The 21,390-nt window shown below is 58.0% G+C and overlaps 1 protein-coding gene across 5 annotated transcripts; it reads left to right on the forward strand.

The window, feature by feature from the left end:
- The first annotated feature begins 3,263 nt into the window (after positions 1 to 3,263).
- DNMT3B (DNA methyltransferase 3 beta) lies at positions 3,264 to 20,910 on the forward strand. Of its 5 annotated transcripts, none has more exons than XM_034067113.1 (21): positions 3,264 to 3,329; positions 4,024 to 4,133; positions 4,860 to 5,124; positions 8,217 to 8,361; positions 8,983 to 9,098; positions 9,841 to 9,999; positions 10,420 to 10,611; positions 11,863 to 12,021; positions 12,350 to 12,457; positions 12,749 to 12,890; positions 13,112 to 13,240; positions 13,623 to 13,667; positions 13,928 to 14,007; positions 14,239 to 14,351; positions 14,703 to 14,886; positions 15,106 to 15,190; positions 15,539 to 15,771; positions 15,888 to 15,978; positions 16,202 to 16,350; positions 16,826 to 16,911; positions 18,446 to 20,910. In XM_034067113.1, the coding sequence occupies exons 3-21, from the start codon at positions 5,020 to 5,022 to the stop codon at positions 18,582 to 18,584; spliced, it is 2,460 nt and encodes an 819-aa protein (XP_033923004.1). In that variant the 5' UTR covers positions 3,264 to 3,329; positions 4,024 to 4,133; positions 4,860 to 5,019; the 3' UTR covers positions 18,585 to 20,910. The 5 variants fall into 5 exon arrangements, with proteins under 5 accessions (XP_033923004.1, XP_033923007.1, XP_033923005.1 ...); XM_034067116.1 differs by having other exon boundaries at positions 15,626 to 15,771; XM_034067114.1 differs by having other exon boundaries at positions 9,841 to 9,993.
- Positions 20,911 to 21,390: the final 480 nt, after the last annotated feature.

The following is a 21,390-nucleotide window of genomic DNA, read 5'->3' on the forward strand; positions in this document are numbered from 1 at the left end:
GTCAGTGGGCAAGTAGAAAAGATGGTTCATCTGATCAGAACATCAGATTGGTAAAATATGTCAGGAAATAAATTAATATTGGTACCAAGCCTTACCACTGGCTCTATTAAGGCTTTGAACTAAACCTCGGTCGAAAGAAAAGGCTAGACCATGTAAAATTTTATATGGAAGACCATATCAGTCCCAGTTTAAAAGAGAAAATCTTCTGGAAATGGGAGAAGGCCATCTCTGAGAGTTTGACCACCTTTACAGCAGTGAAGATAAAGGAACAACCTGCTTGGATACATTATTCAAGAATAAAGAAAGCACCAGAACCAGAGAAGACATGGTGGATTGAACCCTCAGGCTCCTGGTGTATGAAATTGTATCGGTCGTAATTTGAACTTATATGATAACTGGCATACTAGTTTGGGACCAATACTTATACCTGAAATTAATGCAGAATGTTGCTAAAATTGTTAATTGTAGTGGCTGTTGAGTGTGTGCACAGTTGCCTGAATCAGGAGATCAGGGCCGTCCATTAATTGGCATTCCAGTTTCCAACACTATCTCATGGACAAATTTGTGGGTGATATCTAAAATGGTATTACAAAGCCGAATGGCTCTAGACATTATTGGCTTCACAAGGAGGGGTTTGTTCCATAATCAGTGAAAGTTGCTGTTCCTGAAACAAATCTGGAGGAAATTTGGAAATAAACTAAAATCTTTCATAAAATGGCCAAGGATGATACCTCCTGGGGGCTTAAAGAAATATGGAAAAAGTTAACTTCATGGTTACTTGATCTCTCCTGTTTAAGGCAACTGGTTGCAGGATATTGTCTTAATATTAATTACTTGTGGTATAACAAAATTTTCTTTCTGGTATTGTAAATGATCTATAATAAGTTATGAAGACTGGAAAAAGAAATGAAATTTAAGTATCAAGTAGAAACAGGAAACTTTCAAAAGACTCTAGATGGTAATGGTATTATATAAAATGTTGCAAAAGAATTTGCAAAAGGACAGAAAAAGGGGGGATTGAAACAAAGAGGCACAAAATGTAATCAGTTCTAAAGTAATGATAAGTTTGGCTTTGTAATGAAAAGTAACCGTTTTGCCTGAAGGCAGTTTCAGGTCCTCAGAACCTCAATACAAAAGGTGTGACAAGAAGAGAATGGAAAACGACCAAGGGGTGGGTAGCACCTGGGACTAGCTGATGGCCAGGATGGCAGTAGTTAAAACCTATTGATAAGTAAAAGAACAGGATGATTGCTATATCTGTAATGTTAATTAAGCTGGGAACCACCATCATATTTTGTATGAATGCGGGAAACTTTCTGGAAATGATGTAATGTTCTCAGTGACCATATAAGGATGACCTGTAGAGCAATACGGGGACACACGTAAGGAGGAGCTATCCCCCGTGTCTCCCGGCGCCGTAATAAAGAATACCTGCTTGTCAACTTGAAACTCTGTTGGCGAGTTTGTACCTGGAGTTTTCTCCGAATCAGGTCACCAGCCCCATGGACTGAAAGGCTGTCAGAGGGTGATCAGCCAGTGGTGACAATGGCTCTTGCTGAACGACTTCTTGCAGAAACATTGGACATTGGACACCCCTGTCCATGTCCTGCTGCCCACCAGTGCTGGAGATCCTGGGGGCTGGTGGGGAGGGTGGCAGGTTACTCTGGTCCCTGCCTGGCAGAGGCTGCCACAACCAGCCCTTGTTGAGCACTGGGAATGTCTATCAGGAGCCCACATACAAAATCCTGTTTAGAGGCACCTTTTTTTCCCACGAGATGACACACAGACTCTCAGATGGACTCACAGCATCAACCTGTGGTCATGTGTAGCTGAAACAGGGAAAAGGGTCAGGATTTGTCTCATAATCTGCCCGGATCTGCTTTGTTTGGTACCAGGCCCTTTCCACAACCAGTGTGTGCAGTTGTGCTCTCCTGAGTTAGATGGTAACTGAGGGGAAGAGAGAGAAAGAGGCGTTTCAGTAGTGGGAGATTGATGGCAGGTCAGCGGGGCCAGCAGAGGCAGGAAGGTTCCTGTAGAAAGGGAGAGGAGCTGCTGATGCTTGGAGCGAGGGCTAATTCCACCCTAGCTGTGCCCTGGCAACTCTGAGGAGCACAGCTCACAAATGCATTGTGCTTTCCAAGTCTGGAAGACCAAACAGGAGTGAAATCTATTTGCTCTGGTTTAATCTGCTCGACGAGTTGCAAATTAGCTTCAGGCTTCCATGGGGTGTGTTTGTGTGAACCATCATCTCCATGCTCCCCAAGGGCTACCCAGGCCACATTTCTCAGCTCCTCTTGTTCCCTTGTGAGGTTATTTCTTGCACGTGCAGCCACATTCTCATGCTGGGATGCTGCAGGGATGGAGGGGTGGGGTGGGGGGGACCTGCTGTACAGGCCTGGGGCTGGCCCCAGGCGCATCCTGCAGGTTTTGGGTACTTTGGCTAACTCACTCCTTTTACCTCCTGACATTGAGAGCTTATTTCCATCACACCAGGACAATCATATTCCTTTTCTTACTGTTAGATGGTTTTCTACTGGATCTAGAAGTAATAACAAGCAAGCAGGGAAGATCGTACCCCACGTGGAGCCCTGCTGCTTTGTCTTGGGCAGAGAGGTGCAGGCCTTCCCCCGTCCCCAGCACAGCCCTCCAAAGGTCTTGCTTCTGTAGGGGAAAGCGGAAGAACCACCAGAAACTGACTGTGGAACTTGTGGGGCTTTGTCTGCCTGCACCACGCTGCGAGGGGCACAGGCCACTGAAAATCCGGTGGGTAGAGGGGTAGCTTGGGCTCTGCCTGCTCCGGGTGTCCCTTCAACCCCATGGGAGCTCCGAGGGGTAAACCCCAGGGTAAGCTGGCACTGGGGGTGACACCGGGTGCTGGTGGGTACCAGGGGATGAGGAGCTCCGGGAGGCTGGGGGACACTGCAGTGTGTGGACCACCGGGATGCTGAGCCCCGAGGAGGGGATGTGGGGTCAAGGGGGGTGATGTGTGGTACTGGACAATGCGGGGTCCGGGCCGTGAGGAGCAGGGGGCAATGCAGGGGAGCCAGAGAGGCGGAGTCCGGGGGGGGATGCTGAGCCCCGGGGGTGCGGACCAGAGGGGGGGGCTGACGGTTCGGTGCGGGCCCCGCGCTCCCCTCCCCCGCCGGGCGGCGCGGCGGGCGTGGAGAGGAGGAGGAGGAGGAGGAGGAGGAGGAGGAGGGGCTGCCCAGCACGGGCAGGGTTAAAGCGCCATGTAACCGGAGCGCGGGGCTGTCGGGGGCCGGCCGGAACGCGAGAGGCGGTGAGCGGTGGCGCGGCCCCGCTGGACGGCGCGTCCCGGCGCGGCGCAGGTGAGCGGGGGAACCGGGGGGGACCGAGGGGAACCGGACGGAGCCGCGGGGCATCCTCGTGGGCGGCTTTGTTGGACGCGGCGGTGGCTGCGGGGGACAATGGGGCAGGCGGGGTCGCGGCTCCGGGGCACCGGAGCGCGGTGGCGGCAGCGCCCCGGGCCCGGCCGATCGCGGGGCCCCGCTCCGTGCTCCCGGGGTCTCGCCCCTCCGGTCGGGGGGCACCGGACGGAGCGGTCCCATAGCCGCTCGGTGTCGGTGCTCCGTGCCGGTGCTCGGGGCCGGTGCTCGGGGCCGGGGCAGCCGCAGCCCCCGTCCCGGCTCCCGCTCCCTCCCGGTCCCCCGGCGCTTGTCGCAACTTTCTGGAGCTTCCTACGGAGGCGCCGCTGCCGCGGACCCCGGGGGCGCGTCCCGGGGCTGTCACGGTGGGGTCGGACCGGGCTGGGCACTCCCGGTACCGGGACGGGCATGGGGAGCGGGGCGGGGGCAGGGCCCGGAGCCTCAGCGGGAGCACGGCGGAGCCGCAAGCGGCGGCTGCGGGGCTGGGAGGGCTCGGGGGGGGTGTTCCCCATGCCGGGGCTCGGTTTGGGCTCCCGGGACCGCGATGCGGCGGCTGCGCTGCCGGAACCGAACACCGTTTGTTGCCGGTTCTTGGGTCGGGATCTGTCAGAGCATCTCTTTGCTTCTCTGTTCGCAGGGAAGCGGCTCCCGCCGGCGCCTCGGGCGTGAAGCGGCACCTCCCCGGGGCGGAGCGGAGGGGGCGGCCGGGGCCCAGGCTCAGCGGCTGGGGCACCGGCCCCGCGGCAGGTACCGGCCCCCGGGAGCTCTACCGGCATCCTCCTCCTCAGCCGGGTGGAGGGGCAGGCAAGGGAGGGACATCAAGGAAGAGGTCCGAGCTCCAGCCTGGGGCACGAGTCCCTGGAGCCGGGAGAGGAGCAGAGGGTGGGAGCAGGTCCTGGAGCTGCACCGGTCCCCTGGAAAAGGGGACACAGAAGGAGCTGAAACTTCTGCTCCTGCAGCAGGACTTGTGTTAACTGCCTCTTAACTGCTTCCAGTTTCCTAATTTCTGGTGAAATGAGGGGGAATGAGCCAAGGGGGCACCCTGGGGAAGATGGGGGGAGCTTGAGCCCCCAGTCTGCAGAGGTACTTTATTGCTCTCTGCAACTACCTGAAAGGAGGATGGAGCCAGGAGTCTCCCAAGGATGAGACAAGGGGAAATGGCCTCAGGCTGCACCAGGGCAGGTTCAGATTGGGGATTAAGAACACATTCCTTCCCCAGAGGGTGCTCAGGCATTGGAACAGGCTGCCCCAGGGCAGTGGTGGAGTCACCATCTCTGGAAGTGTTCACATACCATGTAGATGAGGCCCTCATTGACATGGATTAGCGATGGCCTTGGCAATGCTGGGGAACGACTGGTTGTGATGATCTTTAAGGTCTTTTCCAATCTGGTTGATTCTAGATTCTCCAGGGCCAGGCAGGGGGCATGGGGACAGCGAGGTGTCATTGTCATCACTTTGTGTCCTCTTGTGCAGGGGAAGGATGCAGCAGTGACCGCTCCGGACAGGACCTGCCCCAGCTGAGAGCCTCCCTGCCGGCGTGGAGCCCCCAGTGCCCCCAGCCCTGCCCACAGCATCCTCGGCCCGGCCGCTCCACAGCGGGCACGTCCCGGGGCAGGGGCTCAGCGTGGCCGAGATGAGCATGGTAAAGAGCCATGGGCGGCTGGAGCCCCGGCTGGCTGTGATGGTGGCTGCCCAGGAGACTCCTCCGGCCTGGTCTTCACGGGGAGAGGAGGGGCCGGTTGGTTTTGTGTTCCTTGTCTTTCATCCGAGCTGGGCTGAGGCGGCTGCAGAGCCGGGGGGGGGCCCAGGGCTGGGGCAGGGGGGCAGCACAGGAGGAAACGGGGGGAAATGGAGGGAAGTGCCGGAGCGCGGGAGCCGAGAGGGGCCAGGCACAGGAAACGGGCAGGGGAGGGGAGAGCCTGCCCTTAATGAGCCAAAATGGGCTCCCTTTCTTGCTGAGCTGCCAGCCCAGCAGCTCCTTTCTTCCCAGGATTAGAGGGGAATGCTGGGTTTGGGGAGAGTTAAAGGGTGTTTGTGTGGGGGACAGCCCGGAGGGAGCCAGCCCTGGCCATTGGGGTCCTTTAGTGCTTTTTGTTATTCAAACAGGGCCTGGGTGATGGCTGCCATCCCGTAAAACTTCCAGCCTTTTGATATGCATGCCCCTGTCTGGAGGCAAAGTCCGGCTGTCTCCCTGAGCTCCCCACCTATCCTGCAGCAGCACCTGATAAGGGCCAGGCTGTTTTCTCAAGAAGGGAAACTGAAAGTGGCCCCAGTCCTGGGCTGAGGAACAGGGTCAGGGGCAGTGGGGCTCAGGGCAGTGGGGTCCTGAGGATGTGATGCCTGGTAGGTGAGAGCAGCCCCCCTGCCCGCTCCTCACTGGGGCAGCAGCTGCTCCCCAGCCTGGCTCTCGAAGCAGTTAATGCTGTGGCATGGTCCTTAACCAGTTTGGCAAACCTTAAAGAAACTGGTATTGCAAAACTAGGGCGGGATCGGAGTGAGCGGGTTCATTGTCTCGGTGGGGTATGGCTGCAGGGCACATCCCGGGCACCAGGCAGAGCCGGGCGGCTGCTAGCACCGGTCTCTGGGGGAGCATCCGAGCTGGAATCCTGCATGGTTCGAGTCTTGGTGTGTTCCCATAGGAAGCATGAGGCTGCAGCGCTCGCCTGTGTGTTCGCAGTGCATGGAGCAGGGCAGACGCTGCCGTGCTGGTTTCCTCCTCCCGTGACACACAACATGTGAGGGGAGTGCTCTGGTTCTTATTATTTTTGTAATGCCCTGTGCACATGTTGGTGTGCGAGGGGAGCACAAAGAGCTGAGCCTCCCTCCCCAGCGTCCTGAGGCTTGTAGGGATGCTGGGAAGGACAGGATGGTCCTGGGCATGCAGCTTCCCTGCTTGGTGCTAAAGCAGCATCAAGAGGAGAGGGGATGGGAACTGCAGTCCTGATGTCCTGGGGTAGGTGTTTGTGAGAGCGAGACTTTAGCTTTGCAGTTCGGGTCTGGTGTGATGGGATGTTCCCTTTCCTGCTTGGTATCTGAGGATGGTGGTGGGATGTCCTCGAGTGATCTGGGGTGGTGCAGCTGGAGAAGTGCATGGTGTGATGCTCCTGTGTGTGCTCTGCTTGCTTTAGAATTGGATGAAAGTTGGAGCTCCCTGAGCATGCTGCACAGCTGAGCTGGGCACACCAAGTGCTTGGTCCTGGCTGAGTGCTTTGGGGAGACGTGGCTGTGGTGTCACCAGTGTCACCAGTGTCACCAGTGTCACCAGTGCAGGGCTGGTGGGGATGTATCACTGCATTGCCAGCCAGGGCACAGCGGGCAGCAGGCACCCCAGGCTGAGAGAGGAAAAAGCCATTTTGAGGTGCAGGTTTGAATGTCCTGGGCTCTGTCTCTGGGGCTGCCGCTCAAAGGACCAGATGCAAAGGTCCCATGAAGGCCCTGATGGGATTTGAGGATGCAGATGTTTGCAGTGCTGGGACATGGTCTTGCCTGCTCCTGTCCTCTATGGATCTTGCCAGGCTCACACTCCCCCATGTCCCATCCTCAGCCTCTCCTGGGTCCTGCTCATGCTAAGGGAGCAGCGCATCCTTGCTCCTCGCTGTGAGCAGAGCCTGGAGGGGCTGACCTGCCTGCACTGCATGGGGAGCATCTGGGGCCAGGACCGGCTGCCTGGGCTGGGGCAGCCCAGCGAGTCTGGGCAGCTCCCAGGAATTGTTCAGTGGGTCTGGAGCAGATGTGCTGCAGCCGTGGGGTTTCTGCACACAGCTGTGGGGTTTCTGCACACAGCTGTGGGGCTTTTACCCTCCTGCTGGTGCTGTTCCTCTTTGTTGGGCAGATGTGTCTGGGGTGGGGGCAGGATGTGCACCAGGGCTCTGGCTATGGAGGTGGGTGCTGGTCACCTGCCTTCCTTCATGTCTGGATGTTACCAGGGTTTAAAAGCTGCCTTAGGCATCTGGAACATCAGACCCCGACTGCTCTTTGTTTGCCAGAGGTGCTGACAGACATCTCGAAGCAGCAATCTCAATTGTTAGGGAAGCAGTTGGAGGCGATGCTGAGTGAGAGCAGTGGGAGGAGGCCGGGGCTGGAGCCTGGGGTCTCTGGGGCTGGGGGGATTGGTTGTGCTCGGTTCCAAACAGGGCTTTGGACGGGTTAAGCCTGGCTTACTCCTTGCTCGCTGAGCTATGTGCCTGCAGTGACGGTGCTGTCGGAGGGGCAAGTTACAGCACAGACCCATATAGCCCAGCAATGAGGCAGCTTTGGTGGCGCGGTCCCGGGTGCCTCTGGGAGAGCCTGGGAGCTTCCACTTCCGAAACGGGATCCAGGGAGGGCAGAGGCCTCCGGGTGCTGGTGCGGTGCTGGGGACACGTGGCCGGGCTCTGTGTGTTCTGCGGCAGCTCCCGGTGCAGGGGACACCGGTACAAGGGGGTGCTGCCAGTGCCGGTGCCGCTGCCGCTGCCGGTGCTGCTGGTGCCGGTGCCGTGGGTGCAGATCCCTGCTCTGCACCGGGTGAGGGCAGGGAAGGGGCAGGAGGAGTTTGGTCCCTTTGGGGCAGTTCAGGTCGCTGCAGGACTTTGCCCCCCATGGTGAGCTCTGCAGTGTCCTGCTGCTGTGAGAGCCTGCAGGGTGCAGGGCACGGGGATGGTGGATGCGGCTTCTGTTTGCTGGAGCTGGTGGATCCTCACTTAGCTCCCAGGGCCACTGCGGATGCGGCTCCAGTCAGAGCCCTCCACAAAGGGCAGAAGTTGTGGCTGGATTCAGGAGTTTACAGCAGGGGCTTTGCCTGCCCTGGGGCTTTCTGCATTCTCCATTTCCTTTCTGCTCTGGCTCCCACAGGCCACCATGAAGAAGGACAGCAGCCACAGCCAGGAGGAGGCAGACTGCAGGGCAGAGCTGATCCTCCTCAATGGGGCCTGTACCAGTCCTGCCAGTGACACCCCCCCCATCATACGGGAGACAAATGGGAAGCCCAGCACTCCAGGTGGGTCTCCATGTGCCCAGGGATACACAGGGATACCTGAAACCAGGGATGTCCCAGCCACTATCCCAGGATTGCAACACAGCATCCAGGTTCCCTCCATGACTCTGCTGGGTCTTCCCGGCAGCACATCCATGAGTCCAGGCCACAGCAAGTGCAGTGGCTGTGGAAAGGGGTGCCATGATGGGATGCTGGCTCTGCCCCTTGATGGTTTAACCCCTTGGAATAAGGGAGCCCTCATCCTCTTGAGGAGTGCCTGGGGATGCTCAGGTCGTGGTCCCCAAATCCCACCTCTTGTATTTACAAGGTCTTGCTTTAAATGAACTGGTGTCAATCCCTGAATAGCAGGAGTATGGTTTGCTTATGGCTCCAAACAACTGTGCATAAGAAGGTCCCTCCCTGCCAGCCTGGCTGCGGGTGGGGGATCTGGGGCTGCTGCTGTTGGCAGCACCATAAGGGGCAGCCTCAGGGATGCTGCTCATCTTCTGCTCTCGGCCCCATTTCTCCAGGACGAGGCTTTGGTCCCTTCAATCCTGCTGTGCTGCCCTGAGCAGTGGGGTTTGGGTGGTTTGGGGTGTGCTGGGGAGGCTCATGGAGCCTGAGGCTGCTCTTGTCCCTCTGCAGATGCTGGGGGCCTGGGGCTGCCATCGCTGGAGAACAGCAAGCAGGTGAGCAAGGGAGACCCAGGCAAGGAGGAGGAGGGCCTGTCCTGGCCATTGGCTCTCACGGAGGTGCAGGAGGCAAGTGCAGAGCAGGACCTTGGAGCCAGGGCTCTGTGTGGGGACCCATTTCCCCCAGGCTATGGGAGCAGCCCAATGGCAGATGTGATATTCATTTACAAGCAGAATATTCCTTTGCATTGTTCAGTTCCTGCTGTGCTTTATGTCAGCAGCAGCAGTGTGGTGGGAGTGATGCAGTGATGCCCACAATGTGTTGCAGCAATATAATCACTGTTATCTGATATTGTCTTCAACTGATGGACTGAAGCATCTCACCCCTCCTCAGGGTGTCCTGCTTTGGGGCTGGGTCCCAGTTTTGTGTTGAGTAGGTTGAAAAACCTCCAGGGGATTTTCACTTGCAAAACCTCATCTTGTTCTGAAGCTCCAGCTTGAGCTGTGTGCAGGAAACCCCCTTGGGTTGTGCTGTTTGTGAACTGCAGCTGCTGAACCACAGGGGAAGGGCTGCTCTGCAGGGCTGGGGTAGGAGGGAGGTGGAGATGGGGACAGTTGAGGAGGGGACAGCTGAGGATGCACATGATGGCTGGAACCAGAGGTGATGCTCTCCCAGTGCTCCATCAGTGTGTGCTCCTGAGCACCCTTCCTACCATCAGCAATGCAGGGGCTCAGCCCAAGGTGCTTCCCACAGCTGCCTGTGCTCCTCATCCATCCACATCCATCCCCAGGGCCCTGGTGCTGCCGGTGCCAGGGGCATGGGCTGGGGGACGGCATCTGTGCCCCATCCACACCATTGCTCTGGTTGCAGGTGCGGCCCCGTGGCAGTGCAGGCTGGGAGAGCAGCCTCCGGCAGAAGCCCCCCGTGCGCCTCGTGTTCCAGGCAGGGCAGACCCGGCAGGAGATGAAGATCAAGGAAAGCAACAGTGTGGAGCCCCCCCGGGAGCTGCCGACCCCCCTGCGGGTGAGGGTGTGTGGGGCTGGGGCTGCACTGGGGCTGCACTGGGATCTGGGGCTGCGCTGGGATGGGGAGAGCTGCACTGCTGCCCTGCCCTGCCCAAGGCTTCAGCCACGCTCTGTGCCTCAGTTTCCCCTGTGCAGTGGGGGGAGTGGGGCTGCTGTTGCCACTGCTGTGAACTGGGTGCTTTGGGGTGAACCGGGGGGAGGACAAGGGAAGGGAGCAAGTGTTGCACCATTTTCTGTGTGTCTTGAGAGCAGAAACAGAGCACGTCTCCTTCAAGGGCCCAGTCCAGGGCCCTTCCCTCCATTGCTGTGCCCCCTTCCCAAGTTCCCCCTCTCTGATCCCTGGATCTGTGGCTGGGGTGACATGGGGCAGGTTTCTGCTCCCTTCCCCTCTCTCTGCCTCACATTCTGCTTCTCCATCATACAGAGCTCCAAGCGGCGCCAGTCCTCAGCCATCCCCATCCCCACCATTGACCTGACGGAGGAGGACTCCCGGGACTCATCCCGGAGCAGCAGCACCCTCTCCGGCAGCAGCTCCCAGGAGGGCCAGAACGGCTCCACCGAGCTGGGGACCGAGGAGACCGAGAGCAGGGACGTGGGCATGGCTCTGGAGTACCAGGTATGGATGGGTCCCACTCTGCTCCTGCACCTGGGATGCTGCAGCTTCTGCCTCCCTTCCCTGTGTGCCCAGGGTGAGATGATGCTGGGCTGTCCCCATCCATGGGGCACTGCTGCGGGGCTGCAGGTGGTGCTGTGCAGGGACCGGCCCTACCTGTGGGGCTGGAAGAGCCTCCAAAGGCCCCGGAGACACGTGCATGGCACACGCCGGGCTGGCACCGCACTGTGCCGGCTCAGACACGCAGTTGCATGTGCAGGAAACGTTTCTGGGGGGGATGCTGGATGGGAGCGGAGCTGCTGGAGCTGCAGAGGGTGATTCAGTGCCTGCAGGCAGTGGGGCAGGGCCCCAGACTTGCAGGAATTGGGCAATTGCTTCTTGCTGCATAATTAGGTACCTAATAGCAGAATAAAGCTGGCAAGGAGGAGGGCTCTGCAGGTCAAGGTGACTGCTCCTGTGTGGGGAGCATGGTCCTGGCATGGTCCCTGTCAGGCTGCCTGATGGAGGCCATGGCACGGTCATGCCAGAACTCCCACCTCTCCCTTTGGTTGTCTCTGTTTTGCTCTGCCCCATTTCCTGCTCTCCCCTGTCCCTGGAGTGCAGCCGAGTGGGCTGAGCTGTGAACCCCATGGAGGGGCTGCCCTGTGCCAAGGAGCAACCTCGGTGCAAAGCCCTCCCTGCAGCAGCAGGACACGCGCATCCCTGTGTGCTTCCTGCATCCCTTGGCCTGGGCAGCAGCGTGCAGTGAGCTGGGCTCTCCCAGGCAAATGTGGCTGTGATGGGCAATGGGATTGGGAGGATCTGTGCTCCCTGCTCACCTGCCTTGCCCATTCCCATCATGGGGCTGCTGCTGCAAGCCCTGTGACAGCTTCCTTCCTGCTGGCTTGTGTGCGGTAGGAAAGGGCTCCTGGTGTCTGCAGACCCCGGGAGGGCAGGTGGGAGCTGGTGGGAGTGGGTGCTGGTGCCAGTGCCAGGGGGGCTGTGCAGGATGCACTGCACTGTGCCGGGCACTGCCAATGCTGGCTCTGGTGCTGCCGGGTGGGCTCTGCTGTTCTGAGGCAGGGGATGCAGCTCCTGTGCATCCCTGTGCATCCCTGTGCATCAGTTCACAGGTGTCTGGTGATGGGCACACGTGGTGAGCAGCAGTGGAGGATGCTCTGTGGCTGTTCCCCATGTTCCGGGGCTCTGCCACAGCTGCTTGGATAAACCTGGAGCTCATTCTGTGCCTGATCCGTGTTGTCCTCTTGCCTTCAGGACGGGAAGGATTTTGGGATCGGGGAGCTCGTCTGGGGCAAGATCAAGGGTTTCTCCTGGTGGCCGGCGATCGTCGTCTCCTACAGAGCCACAGCCAAGCGCCCGGCGGCCTCGGGCATGCGCTGGGTGCAGTGGTTCGGGGATGGGAAGTTCTCTGAGGTGAGCTCCTGCCTGTCCCTGCCTGTGCCTGGGCTGGAACCCTCATCCCTGCACATCTCTGCTGCCTGCCCTGCTCCCAGGGCTGCCTCAGGGTCTGTGTGTGCCCGGCTGCAGCCTCCCTTGGCAGCTCCGTGCCCATAGGGCTGTGCTGGCAGAGGTGCGGTGCTGGCAGTGGTGCGGTGCTGGCAGAGGCTGCACGCAGCCTGTTCCATGTGAGCAGCTGCTGCTCATCCCCTTCTGCAGTGATGCTGAGCTCCCTGCCATGCCCCACAGCCCAGACAAAGCTTTGTGCCCGTGCCCGGTGTAACCTCCTGTTGTTGTCCCACAGGTTTCTGCAGACAAACTGATGGGACTCGTGGCCTTTAGGCAGCATTTCAACCTGTCCACGTTCAACAAGCTGGTCTCCTACCGCCGAGCCGTGTACCATGCACTGGAGGTAACCGGAGCAGAGCTGTCCCTGCTCCCATCACATGGGGCTGATGGAGTCAGCCGGCTCATGGCAGGGAGGGGAGGCACAGGAAGGAGGCTGGAATTCCGGAATCCAACAGCTGCTGCTGTGCTGAGCCCTGTGCATATGTGTGTGTGCTGGGGAGAGGGCTCGGGATATGGGCCAGGCAGGCACGTTGGCCATGCAGCTGCAGCCGGCTGCTCCATGCATGGTGTCCATGGTGTCCCACAGTATTCCATAGTGTCCTGTGGTATCCCACAAGGTCCCTCCTCTTGCCAGGTTGCCCGGAGCCGGTCGGGAAAGACGTTTTCCACATCCCCTGGGGAGTCCCTGGAGGAGCAGCTGAAGCCCATGGTGGATTGGGCACTCACTGGCTTCAAACCCCTGGGCTTCAAGGGACTGCGGCCGCCCAAGGCCTCAGGTGAGGTGATGCCAAGGGCCAGGCATGGGGATGGCGTTGGCAGTGCTGACCCTGAGGTGGCCTCCCAGCATTGCCAGGAGCCAGAGTCATCACCTCAAAGCCATCACATCACCCCTGGAAGCCAAAGACCCACATGAGCCTTGAGCCGTGCTGGGAGCTGTGGTGCTGTCCTGGGATGCTCCCAGGGATGGAGCCACCCCAAGGAGCCATTTCCCTTGCAGAGAACGGGGTCCTGCGGAACGGGACAGAGGAGGTGCTGCCCCTCGAGCAGTGTCCCCCCACCAAGAGGCTGAAGACCAACCTGTGCAGCAGCGGCAAGGAGCAGCGCATGGAGGAGGAGCAAACCCGAGGTGTGCAGTGGGGAGAGCCAGGGGGCACTGAACATCCCATGGCACTGGGGAACCAACCGGGGAAAGGGCTCGGCTATTCCTGGCAAATGGGAGCCGGGCTTCCAAAGGCTTTTATGGGCCTTACGAGGCACCAGCAAACCCAACTGCGAGACACAGGCTGGGCTCCATTGGGTGCTTAGCTTGGAAATGGTCTTTGAGCTCTAGTTCTGGTGTGTGCAGCAGTGAAGGATGGGGGTTTGCACCAGAATTCCTGATATGCCTGTGCTGTGCAATGGCCAACGGAGCAGCAGCAGCTCTAATGAAGAAAGAAGGCATCTGTATGTGGAGGGGTTTGTTTGTTACTGAAGGATGGGTAAATACATGTGCTTTTTATTTCCTAAAGAGCAAATGGTGTCGGAAGTCACGAACAACAGTGGGAGCCTCGAAGGTAACGGATGGTGCTGTCCTGGGAATGGTGTGGGGTGATGTGGGTGATGGGCAAACATCCTGGGTCCCTCTTTATGGCTCCAAGTGGGAAGGGGGAAGGTGTCCTGGCTGCAGGGTGCTGCGGTACCCGGTGCCGATCCCCCCTATGGGGCCTGTTCCTGGGGGAGCCTCAGCCACCTCCAGACCTGCCCATGTCTGCAGCACAGGGCAGTGGGGTCTGTTCCCCCACACAGGCTCAGCAGAGCTCTGTCTGTCCTGCAGGGAGCTGTTTGTCCTGCGGCAGGAGGAACCCGGCCACCTTCCACCCGCTGTTCGAGGGGGGGCTCTGCCAGACCTGCAGGGTAAGTGCTGGATCCAGCCCTGCTGCATGGGGCAGGAGAGGGTGACTCTGCCAGGTCCTAGCTGTGCTGTATCCACTGTGGGGCTGTCCCTTGCTGCGTCTCCACTCGAGGCACTGAGGATGAGCATCCTCAAGCTCCCTGTGCAGCAGAGATGGAGCAACTCCACATTCTCTCTTCATCTTCTGATGATAGATCCTGATCCCTTTGTGCTTCTGGTTCTCCTTTTGCTAGGATAGATTCCTGGAGCTCTTCTACATGTACGATGAGGACGGTTACCAGTCCTACTGCACCGTGTGCTGCGAGGGCAAGGAGCTGCTGCTCTGCAGCAATGCTGGCTGCTACAGGTGGGTCCTGGCTGCTCCTTGGGCTGAGCTCCCAGTGATGCTCCTGGGAGCTGCAGGGAAGCAGGGCTGTGTGTGAGCCTGGGCAAGGTGCTGGTGCTGGCTGCGATGCAGCACATCCCAGTGCCCCCATCCTGAGCCAGGCTTCACCTCAATAACAGCCTCTGGGAGGTTGGCAGGAGTGTGACCCACTCCTGGGTCACCACCGTGTGTCAGCATCCCTAGAACCTGGGGTACTGCCTGCACAAACCTCCTGGGGGGGTTCCAGTGCATGGCAGGGGGACCCCAGGAGAGGCTGGGCTGACCCGGAGGGATCCTGGAGGTGATGGGCATGAGCTGCTGTGCTTTGGGCAGGTGCTTCTGTGTGGAGTGCCTGGAGGTGCTGGTGGGCAGAGGGACGTCGGCCAAGGCGAAAGAGCAGGAGCCCTGGAACTGCTACATGTGCCAGCCCCAGAGGAGCTATGGGGTGCTGCAGCGCCGGCAGGACTGGAACACGCGCCTGCAGGACTTCTTCACCAGCGACAAGGGGCAGGAATACGTAAGGGCTGCGGCCATGGGAGCCCAGAGGGCTGGGAATGGGGGAGAGGCTGCAGAGGGCAGGGAGAGGGGCTGGGATGTCCTCATCCCTCTGCCTTGGCCCCGCTCCTCCACCTTTGCCAAGGGTGGTGCTGAGCTCTTGGCCATGCAGATGCTCCCCTGAAGGCAGAGGTGATGCTTGTGTTGCAGCACGGGGGCTTCATTGCTGGCTTCATTGCAGGCTGCACCCAAAATCTACCCAACGGTCCCACCAGCGAAGAGGAGACCTATTCGAGTGCTCTCTTTGTTTGCTGGCATAGCCACAGGTGAGGCGCTGGAAGAGCAGCACCGTGTATGGGGGGGATCAGCTTCATGGCCTCAAACCCGTCTCTGAAGGCTTGGTGGGGAGAAGGAGGTGAAGGGTAGGGGCTCCCATTCCTGCTGCATAGGGCTGTGGAGGAGGGAGGGTATGGGAACTGCTCGGAGGCTCCTGCTGTGCCGGGTGCCGTCTCTAGGGCTGGTTTTGCTGGGAAGCGAGAGCTGTGGGTGCACTGGGAGCACTGGTTTGACTCCGCTCTGGAATTCTGCTTCCCGGGTTTCCTGAAGCTGCTGCAGGAATGGCTCAAACAAGTGGTTTGCTGTTCCACGAGCCCTGTGTGACTGCCCCTTCCTAGGACACCCAAAACCGGCCACCTCTGCTGACGAAGGAGACCGGGACACTAAAGAGAGCAGTGCAGCCTCAGACGTCTGTCCCTTGGCAGGGTACCTGGTGCTGAAGGACTTGGGCATCCAAGTGGAGAAGTACATCGCCTCCGAGATCTGCGAGGACCCCATTGCCGTGGGCACCATGCGGCACGAGGGCAACATCACCTACGTGCACGATGTCAGGCACATAACCAAGAGAAACGTGAGCTGGGCACCGTGGCAGTGTGGCCGTAGGGGCTCACCCCAGCACCCCTGGGGACTGTCCAGGAGGAGGGAGCCACTTCCCTGGTGTCTCCTAATGGGATCTGTCCACTCTAGATCCAGGAGTGGGGTCCTTTTGACCTGGTGATCGGTGGAAGCCCCTGCAATGACATCTCCATTGTCAACACGGCCAGGAAGGGGCTCTATGGTAAGGCTGCTTTGCCTCTGCAGGGCACAGGGGGTTCAGCACAGGGAAGAGGTTCAGTCCCTGTCTGCCTTGGGGGTGGCTCCCGTCCGAGCTGCAGCCCTTGGGGTGGCACCTGCTGAGCACAGGCTGTGTCCATGCTGGTGGGGAGGCATCCATGCCCCCCAGCCCCGTGCCCCCCAGCCCCATGCCCCCCAGCCTGCAGCTCCTTCCTCCTGCCTTGCAGAAGGGACCGGGAGGCTGTTCTTTGAGTTCTACCACCTGCTCAACTACGCCCGTCCCAAGGCAGGAGAGGAGCGTCCCTTCTTCTGGATGTTCGAGAACGTGGTGGCCATGAGGGTCAATGACAAGAGGGACATCTCTCGGTTTCTGGAGGTAGGGATGGTGCCTTTGGAAGGGCATCTGGAGACACCTCCTGTGCCGTGCAGGCTGTGCTGAGCTGTGTGGGTCTGGCTCTGGTTTGGGGGCTCCTGCCCCATGTGCACCCAGGAATCAAGGTTTCATCCTTGGCTCTGGGTCTCCTCAGGCTTGCAGCCCATTGACCCCAGCACTGATGCCCTGGGGCAGGTTCTTGCCTTGTAGAAGGACCTGTTCAGGGCAGTGCTGCTGTGTTATTTGTAGAGGGAGGGAGGTCAGGGGCTGCAGAGGATTTTAGCTGTGCTGGCCATGGCTCTGGTGTGGGAGCCCCCAGGGCCATCAGACCCTGCTCTGGTTGGAGCAGGGGTTTGGGGGCTGCCTCCTTAGGAGGACCTGCTGTTCACTGCTGGTGCAGTGGAGAACAGCTCCATGCAGGAGAGGACTGAGCCCAAGCTCCTCTAACCTTGATTTGTGCATCTCTCGTGGCCTGCAGTGTAACCCAGTTATGATCGATGCTATCAAGATATCAGCTGCTCACCGAGCGCGCTATTTCTGGGGTAACCTTCCAGGGATGAACAGGTAATGAACCATTCACTGTCCCTTTGAATCTCTCACTGCAGCTTTGCTCTGTTTCCTGGTGCTTGTGTGGTTCTTCCCTCCTTGGCCCTAAGCCCAGCTCCTGGGAGCTGAAGAGCTGCAGTTCCCGTATGGTGCAGTTCCCTGTGGTGAGGTGCACATGTGAATGTGCTTGTTAATGAGCAGGGATGAGACTGGGAAAAGCAGCAGCATCCTCTGCCCTGGATCTGAAGCCTGTGGAGGGAAGAGTGATGGGGTCAGGGCAGGATGCTGTGTGCTGTGTTTAGCCTGGGGTTATACATGATATACACATCCTTTGTTTAAGATGCAGGCTAATGTGGGGGTCCTGTAGGGCAGCCCCATGGCCTGGAGTGTTGTGTGGGGTGAACCCCAGCAGCCTCCTTGGCCAGGGCTGCTCAGTCCAGTGTGATGCCTTAGGGAAGCTCCTCCAAGCTCTGTGCACACCTCGTGGTAAAACACAGCAGGAGGACTTGGAGTAAAATCCTATTGCTACCAGTGCTGTGCACCAGGTACTCCTAGCAACAAAACCTGGAGCTTGCACCAGGGAATGTCTCAGCCTATGAGGAGATGGGATCTAAATACTTGGGATTGTTTGTGTTTAAATTGCCAGTATTTCTTGGGGTTAAAACTGATTAAAGCTGAGCGAGAGGCAAGCAGGGATTTGAAAGTGAAATAGCAATTACAGAGGCTTTGTCATGTGAAATGGCACTTGGAGAACCTTCCTCTGATGGAAGCCTGGGGATGAGCTGTCTCCATGATCTGTCCCGGGGCGATGCTTGTGGAGGTGCCTTGCTGAGCAGTGGGCAGAGGTGTGAGTTTATGGCTCCTGGACCGACCTCAGCCATGGCAGAGGCTGCATGAGGACATGGCCATGGAGCTGGGAGGAGGAATTTCCCATTGTCTTTAGCGTGTGCTGTTTGCTCCCCATGCTCGGTGCTGATTCCTGGCTGGAGCTTCCTGGTGCCTCTTGGGTTTGGTTTCCCTTCTATTTCTCCTAGTCCAGTTATGAAATGGAGCCAGCATGGGAGGGTCTCAACCCCTGCCAGCATCTCCCTCCAACGGGGAGCTCTGCTGGGGTGTGTTCCAGGGGCATCAGTCACTGGGTACACTGGTGGTGATGGGCTGGGGCCCTGGGGCAGCTCCTGGACCACAGTGCTTCTGTGTGCAGGCAGATGTGGTTGCAATGATACATGTGGCCATGGGAGTGGGGCTCTGCTCTGCTGCTCCCGGGCAAGTGCCTCTGGCTCTGGGCAGAGCAGGAAAGACTGTGTTACCTTTGCCAGATGCTTTGGGTAGGAAGCAATGCACATTCACTTGCTGCCACTCTGGGAAAGGAAATCAGAGCTGGTGGGGACACTGATACACTGAGGAGCTTCTGCTGAGCAAGACTAAAACACAGCTGGGGCTCGAGGGATGCAGGGATGGATGCAATGGGACAGAGAGATGCTGCATCCTGCCTGCATCTGATGGTGCAGTCATCAAAGCTCACCCACCCTCCCCTGCCTCTGCTCCACAGGATCTTCGGCTTCCCCCTCCACTACACGGACGTCTCCAACATGGGCCGCAGTGCTCGGCAGAAGCTGCTGCGGTCATGGAGTGTCCCTGTCATCCAGCACCTCTTCTCCCCGCTCAAGGATTACTTTGCCTGTGAATAGCCAGCCGAGCATCCCTCGTCTCTCTGGTAAAGATGCACAGCTCGGCTGGAGATGGGCCCATCCCTGCTCTCCCTGCTGCAGGGAGGCAGCCTGGCCCCGCAGGGAGAGCCGAGGAATGTCTTTAACCAAAGAACCTGGCAGGGTAACTTGAAAGGGACTGATGGCAGTGATAGAAAACATGGACAAAAGAGCTTTAATTGCCCAGCGCAGGAAGCTCTGTGCATGGCTGAGACCATGGGAAGTCTCCTCCAGAGCATTAAATACCCCAGTTTAGCCTAGAGCTGAGCAGTGAGCGCGGAGGCAGCTGCCGAGGGGCTGCAGGCAGACGTGAACCGCAGTGAGTTACTGCTCCTGACCAACCAAACCTCTCCTGAAGCAACTGCTGCAGCCCTGGCTGTGGCAGGAGGTGTAAGGACCCTGCTCAGGTACATACACTGAACACGCAGGATACAGGCACCAAATCGGTTTTATTGTTATTTTTTGGTAAACTCTTGTGTTGTTTAATGTCTATTGCTGCTTTAAGGCATTACGTATGAATGTGGAGATTCCTAGACCTGAATGTAGCTGAAACTGAACTGTGAGGTGATAGGATTACTTTTCTAGCTAGACCTAAAGGAATATTGTTTTTTACATTTGGCTGTAGGTTACAAATACTCACGACTTCCTTTTTAAAGCATCTACAACCTTTTCCTTCCATTTAAATCCTGCTGAGTGGTTTAAAGCTTACGTAGGAATTGGAGCAGGGAGGATTTGAGCTCCAGTGTCCATAAAGGAAAATGTTCTCTGAGCATCCATTATCCCCAGTGAATGTGGTGCATGGGCAGGAAGGGCAGTGCAGGGCCAGTGTGGTCCTCAGGCTGCAGCCCCTGTGTGTTGTGAAGCTGAGCAGTATTGGGAGCGTGTTGGCTGTGGTGCAGGAGCTTCCTGGCAGGGAAGACCCCACTGGGCCCCAGTGGGGTTGCAGCATCCCAGAGCACAGCACCAGTCTCACCTGCTCTGATCCCACTCCATGGGCAGCAAGGTGGGAAAGCTGCTGTGCCTGGGGGCTGTGTGTGTCCCCCCACTGCGGGCACTGGTGCTGGGGCAGGTCTTGGGTCTGCAGACAGGGCTCTGCTCTACCTCTCTCCTTCCCTGCTCACCCATGTCCCCATGCACACAGATGCTCTCGTGCTGTGCCCAGCCTGGGGCTGGATCAGGAGCTCCTGCAGCCACCACCGTGCTCACTTTGTTGCCCTCCTGCTCCCTGACTTTGCCAGGGTCATTTCCCACTGTCCCTAAAGTCCTGGGGAGCCCGTCCCACCTGTGCCAGGTTTTCTGTAGCCCCCTTAACTCCAATGCACATTTCAATGCACTGAAACAACTTGTGGTGTCCCCCCATTGTCCCTCTGTCCTCCCCTACCTCTGCTGTTCACTACACCCTGTCCACAGTGTCCTTTGGTGCCTTCTCGAAGTGAATCATGTCCAAACCATGGGCCGGGCTGCTTCATGAGGTGTCGTACAGCATCAGTGGGGAATGAGAGCTTCTCTCCCAGCTCCTTCTACCTCTCTGACACATGGGAGCCTCTCACTTTCCACTCTTCTGTGCCGCGTTCCACCCTGGGCTTTGAGGATCATCTTTTTCCCTTGGTCCTGCCCAGAGGTCACTCTTTAAAGTCTCCCCAGTGGGGTTGGTTTTGGTGATGTGTTTGAGCTCAGGAATGAGTAGCACTCACTCACCTTTGTCACCAGCCCCTAATGCTGGGGGAGCCCCAGCATCACCACCACCAGCTTTGAACCCATCTGCAGCCTCTGGCACCCAGCCTGGACCCATGACACAACACTAACTGTGCCTAGCCCCAGCCAGAGCCCCATGTGGAGCCACAGGGTCACAGGAACCCTCTGCTTTGGGACCCTCTGATGGGGTTTATGTTTCCAAATGGGGCTGGCACATGACCTCCACTCACCAGCATCTCTGATTTCATACTCCAGGTCTCACATCCCTTCCCTATCTGATCAAAAGAAAAATAAATAGATGAGGGAAAAAAAGGGACTTGGGGAATTTACACAAAGATAAAAGAGGGATGAGAATTGTCTTGGCATTAAGCTTACTTGATAAGAATTGTAGTCGACAAGTCTTCCTTGAAACGGTTTTCCCTGTAAGAGCTGCCTTTTATTACGTGTTTATAAAATGTTGTAAGGAGAGGTAGATCCAGACCTGCCTTTTAACACTTTTGTAAAGGTTTCTAACTCTCCCTGGTGCTATTTTTTTAGGTTAAGGATTGTTGATGTTGAAATTCGTGCGGGTTTTTATACAATCTTTTACAAATAAAACAAGTGCATTGTTTTGCTGAGCACATTTCGCATCGCCCTTTGTACTGAGGAGCGTGAGAGCTCAGACCTGTGTGTCCACATGGTACCGCCGGGTTTGGGGTGGTGAGAAAAGGGGATCCACATCAACTGGTTATTGCCATCTAATTACAGATCAGTATTTCTGTATGACCGGACAGTCCTTCACTGGCAGGTTTGTGTGTGGAGATCAAGGGGCTTCACACAGGGATGGGCGCCCCTTTGCTGGTGCCCATGGAGGTGATGGGTGGGATGTGGGAACGGGTGCCTATGGAGGTGTTGGGTGGGATGTGGGAACGGGTGCCCCTTCGCTGGTGCCCATGGAGGTGATGGGTGGGATGTGGGAACAGGTGCCCCTTCCCTGGTGCCCATGGAGGTGATGGGATGTGGGAACCAGATGGTGCCTTCGTGGCCGGGCTCGGCCGTGGGGTCCGGGCTGGGCTGTGCCGGGACCGGACCCCGGTTCCTCGTACCGGAGCCG

This window comes from Melopsittacus undulatus, chromosome 10 (genome assembly GCF_012275295.1).
Source record: "Melopsittacus undulatus isolate bMelUnd1 chromosome 10, bMelUnd1.mat.Z, whole genome shotgun sequence".
NCBI lineage: Eukaryota > Metazoa > Chordata > Aves > Psittaciformes > Psittaculidae > Melopsittacus > Melopsittacus undulatus.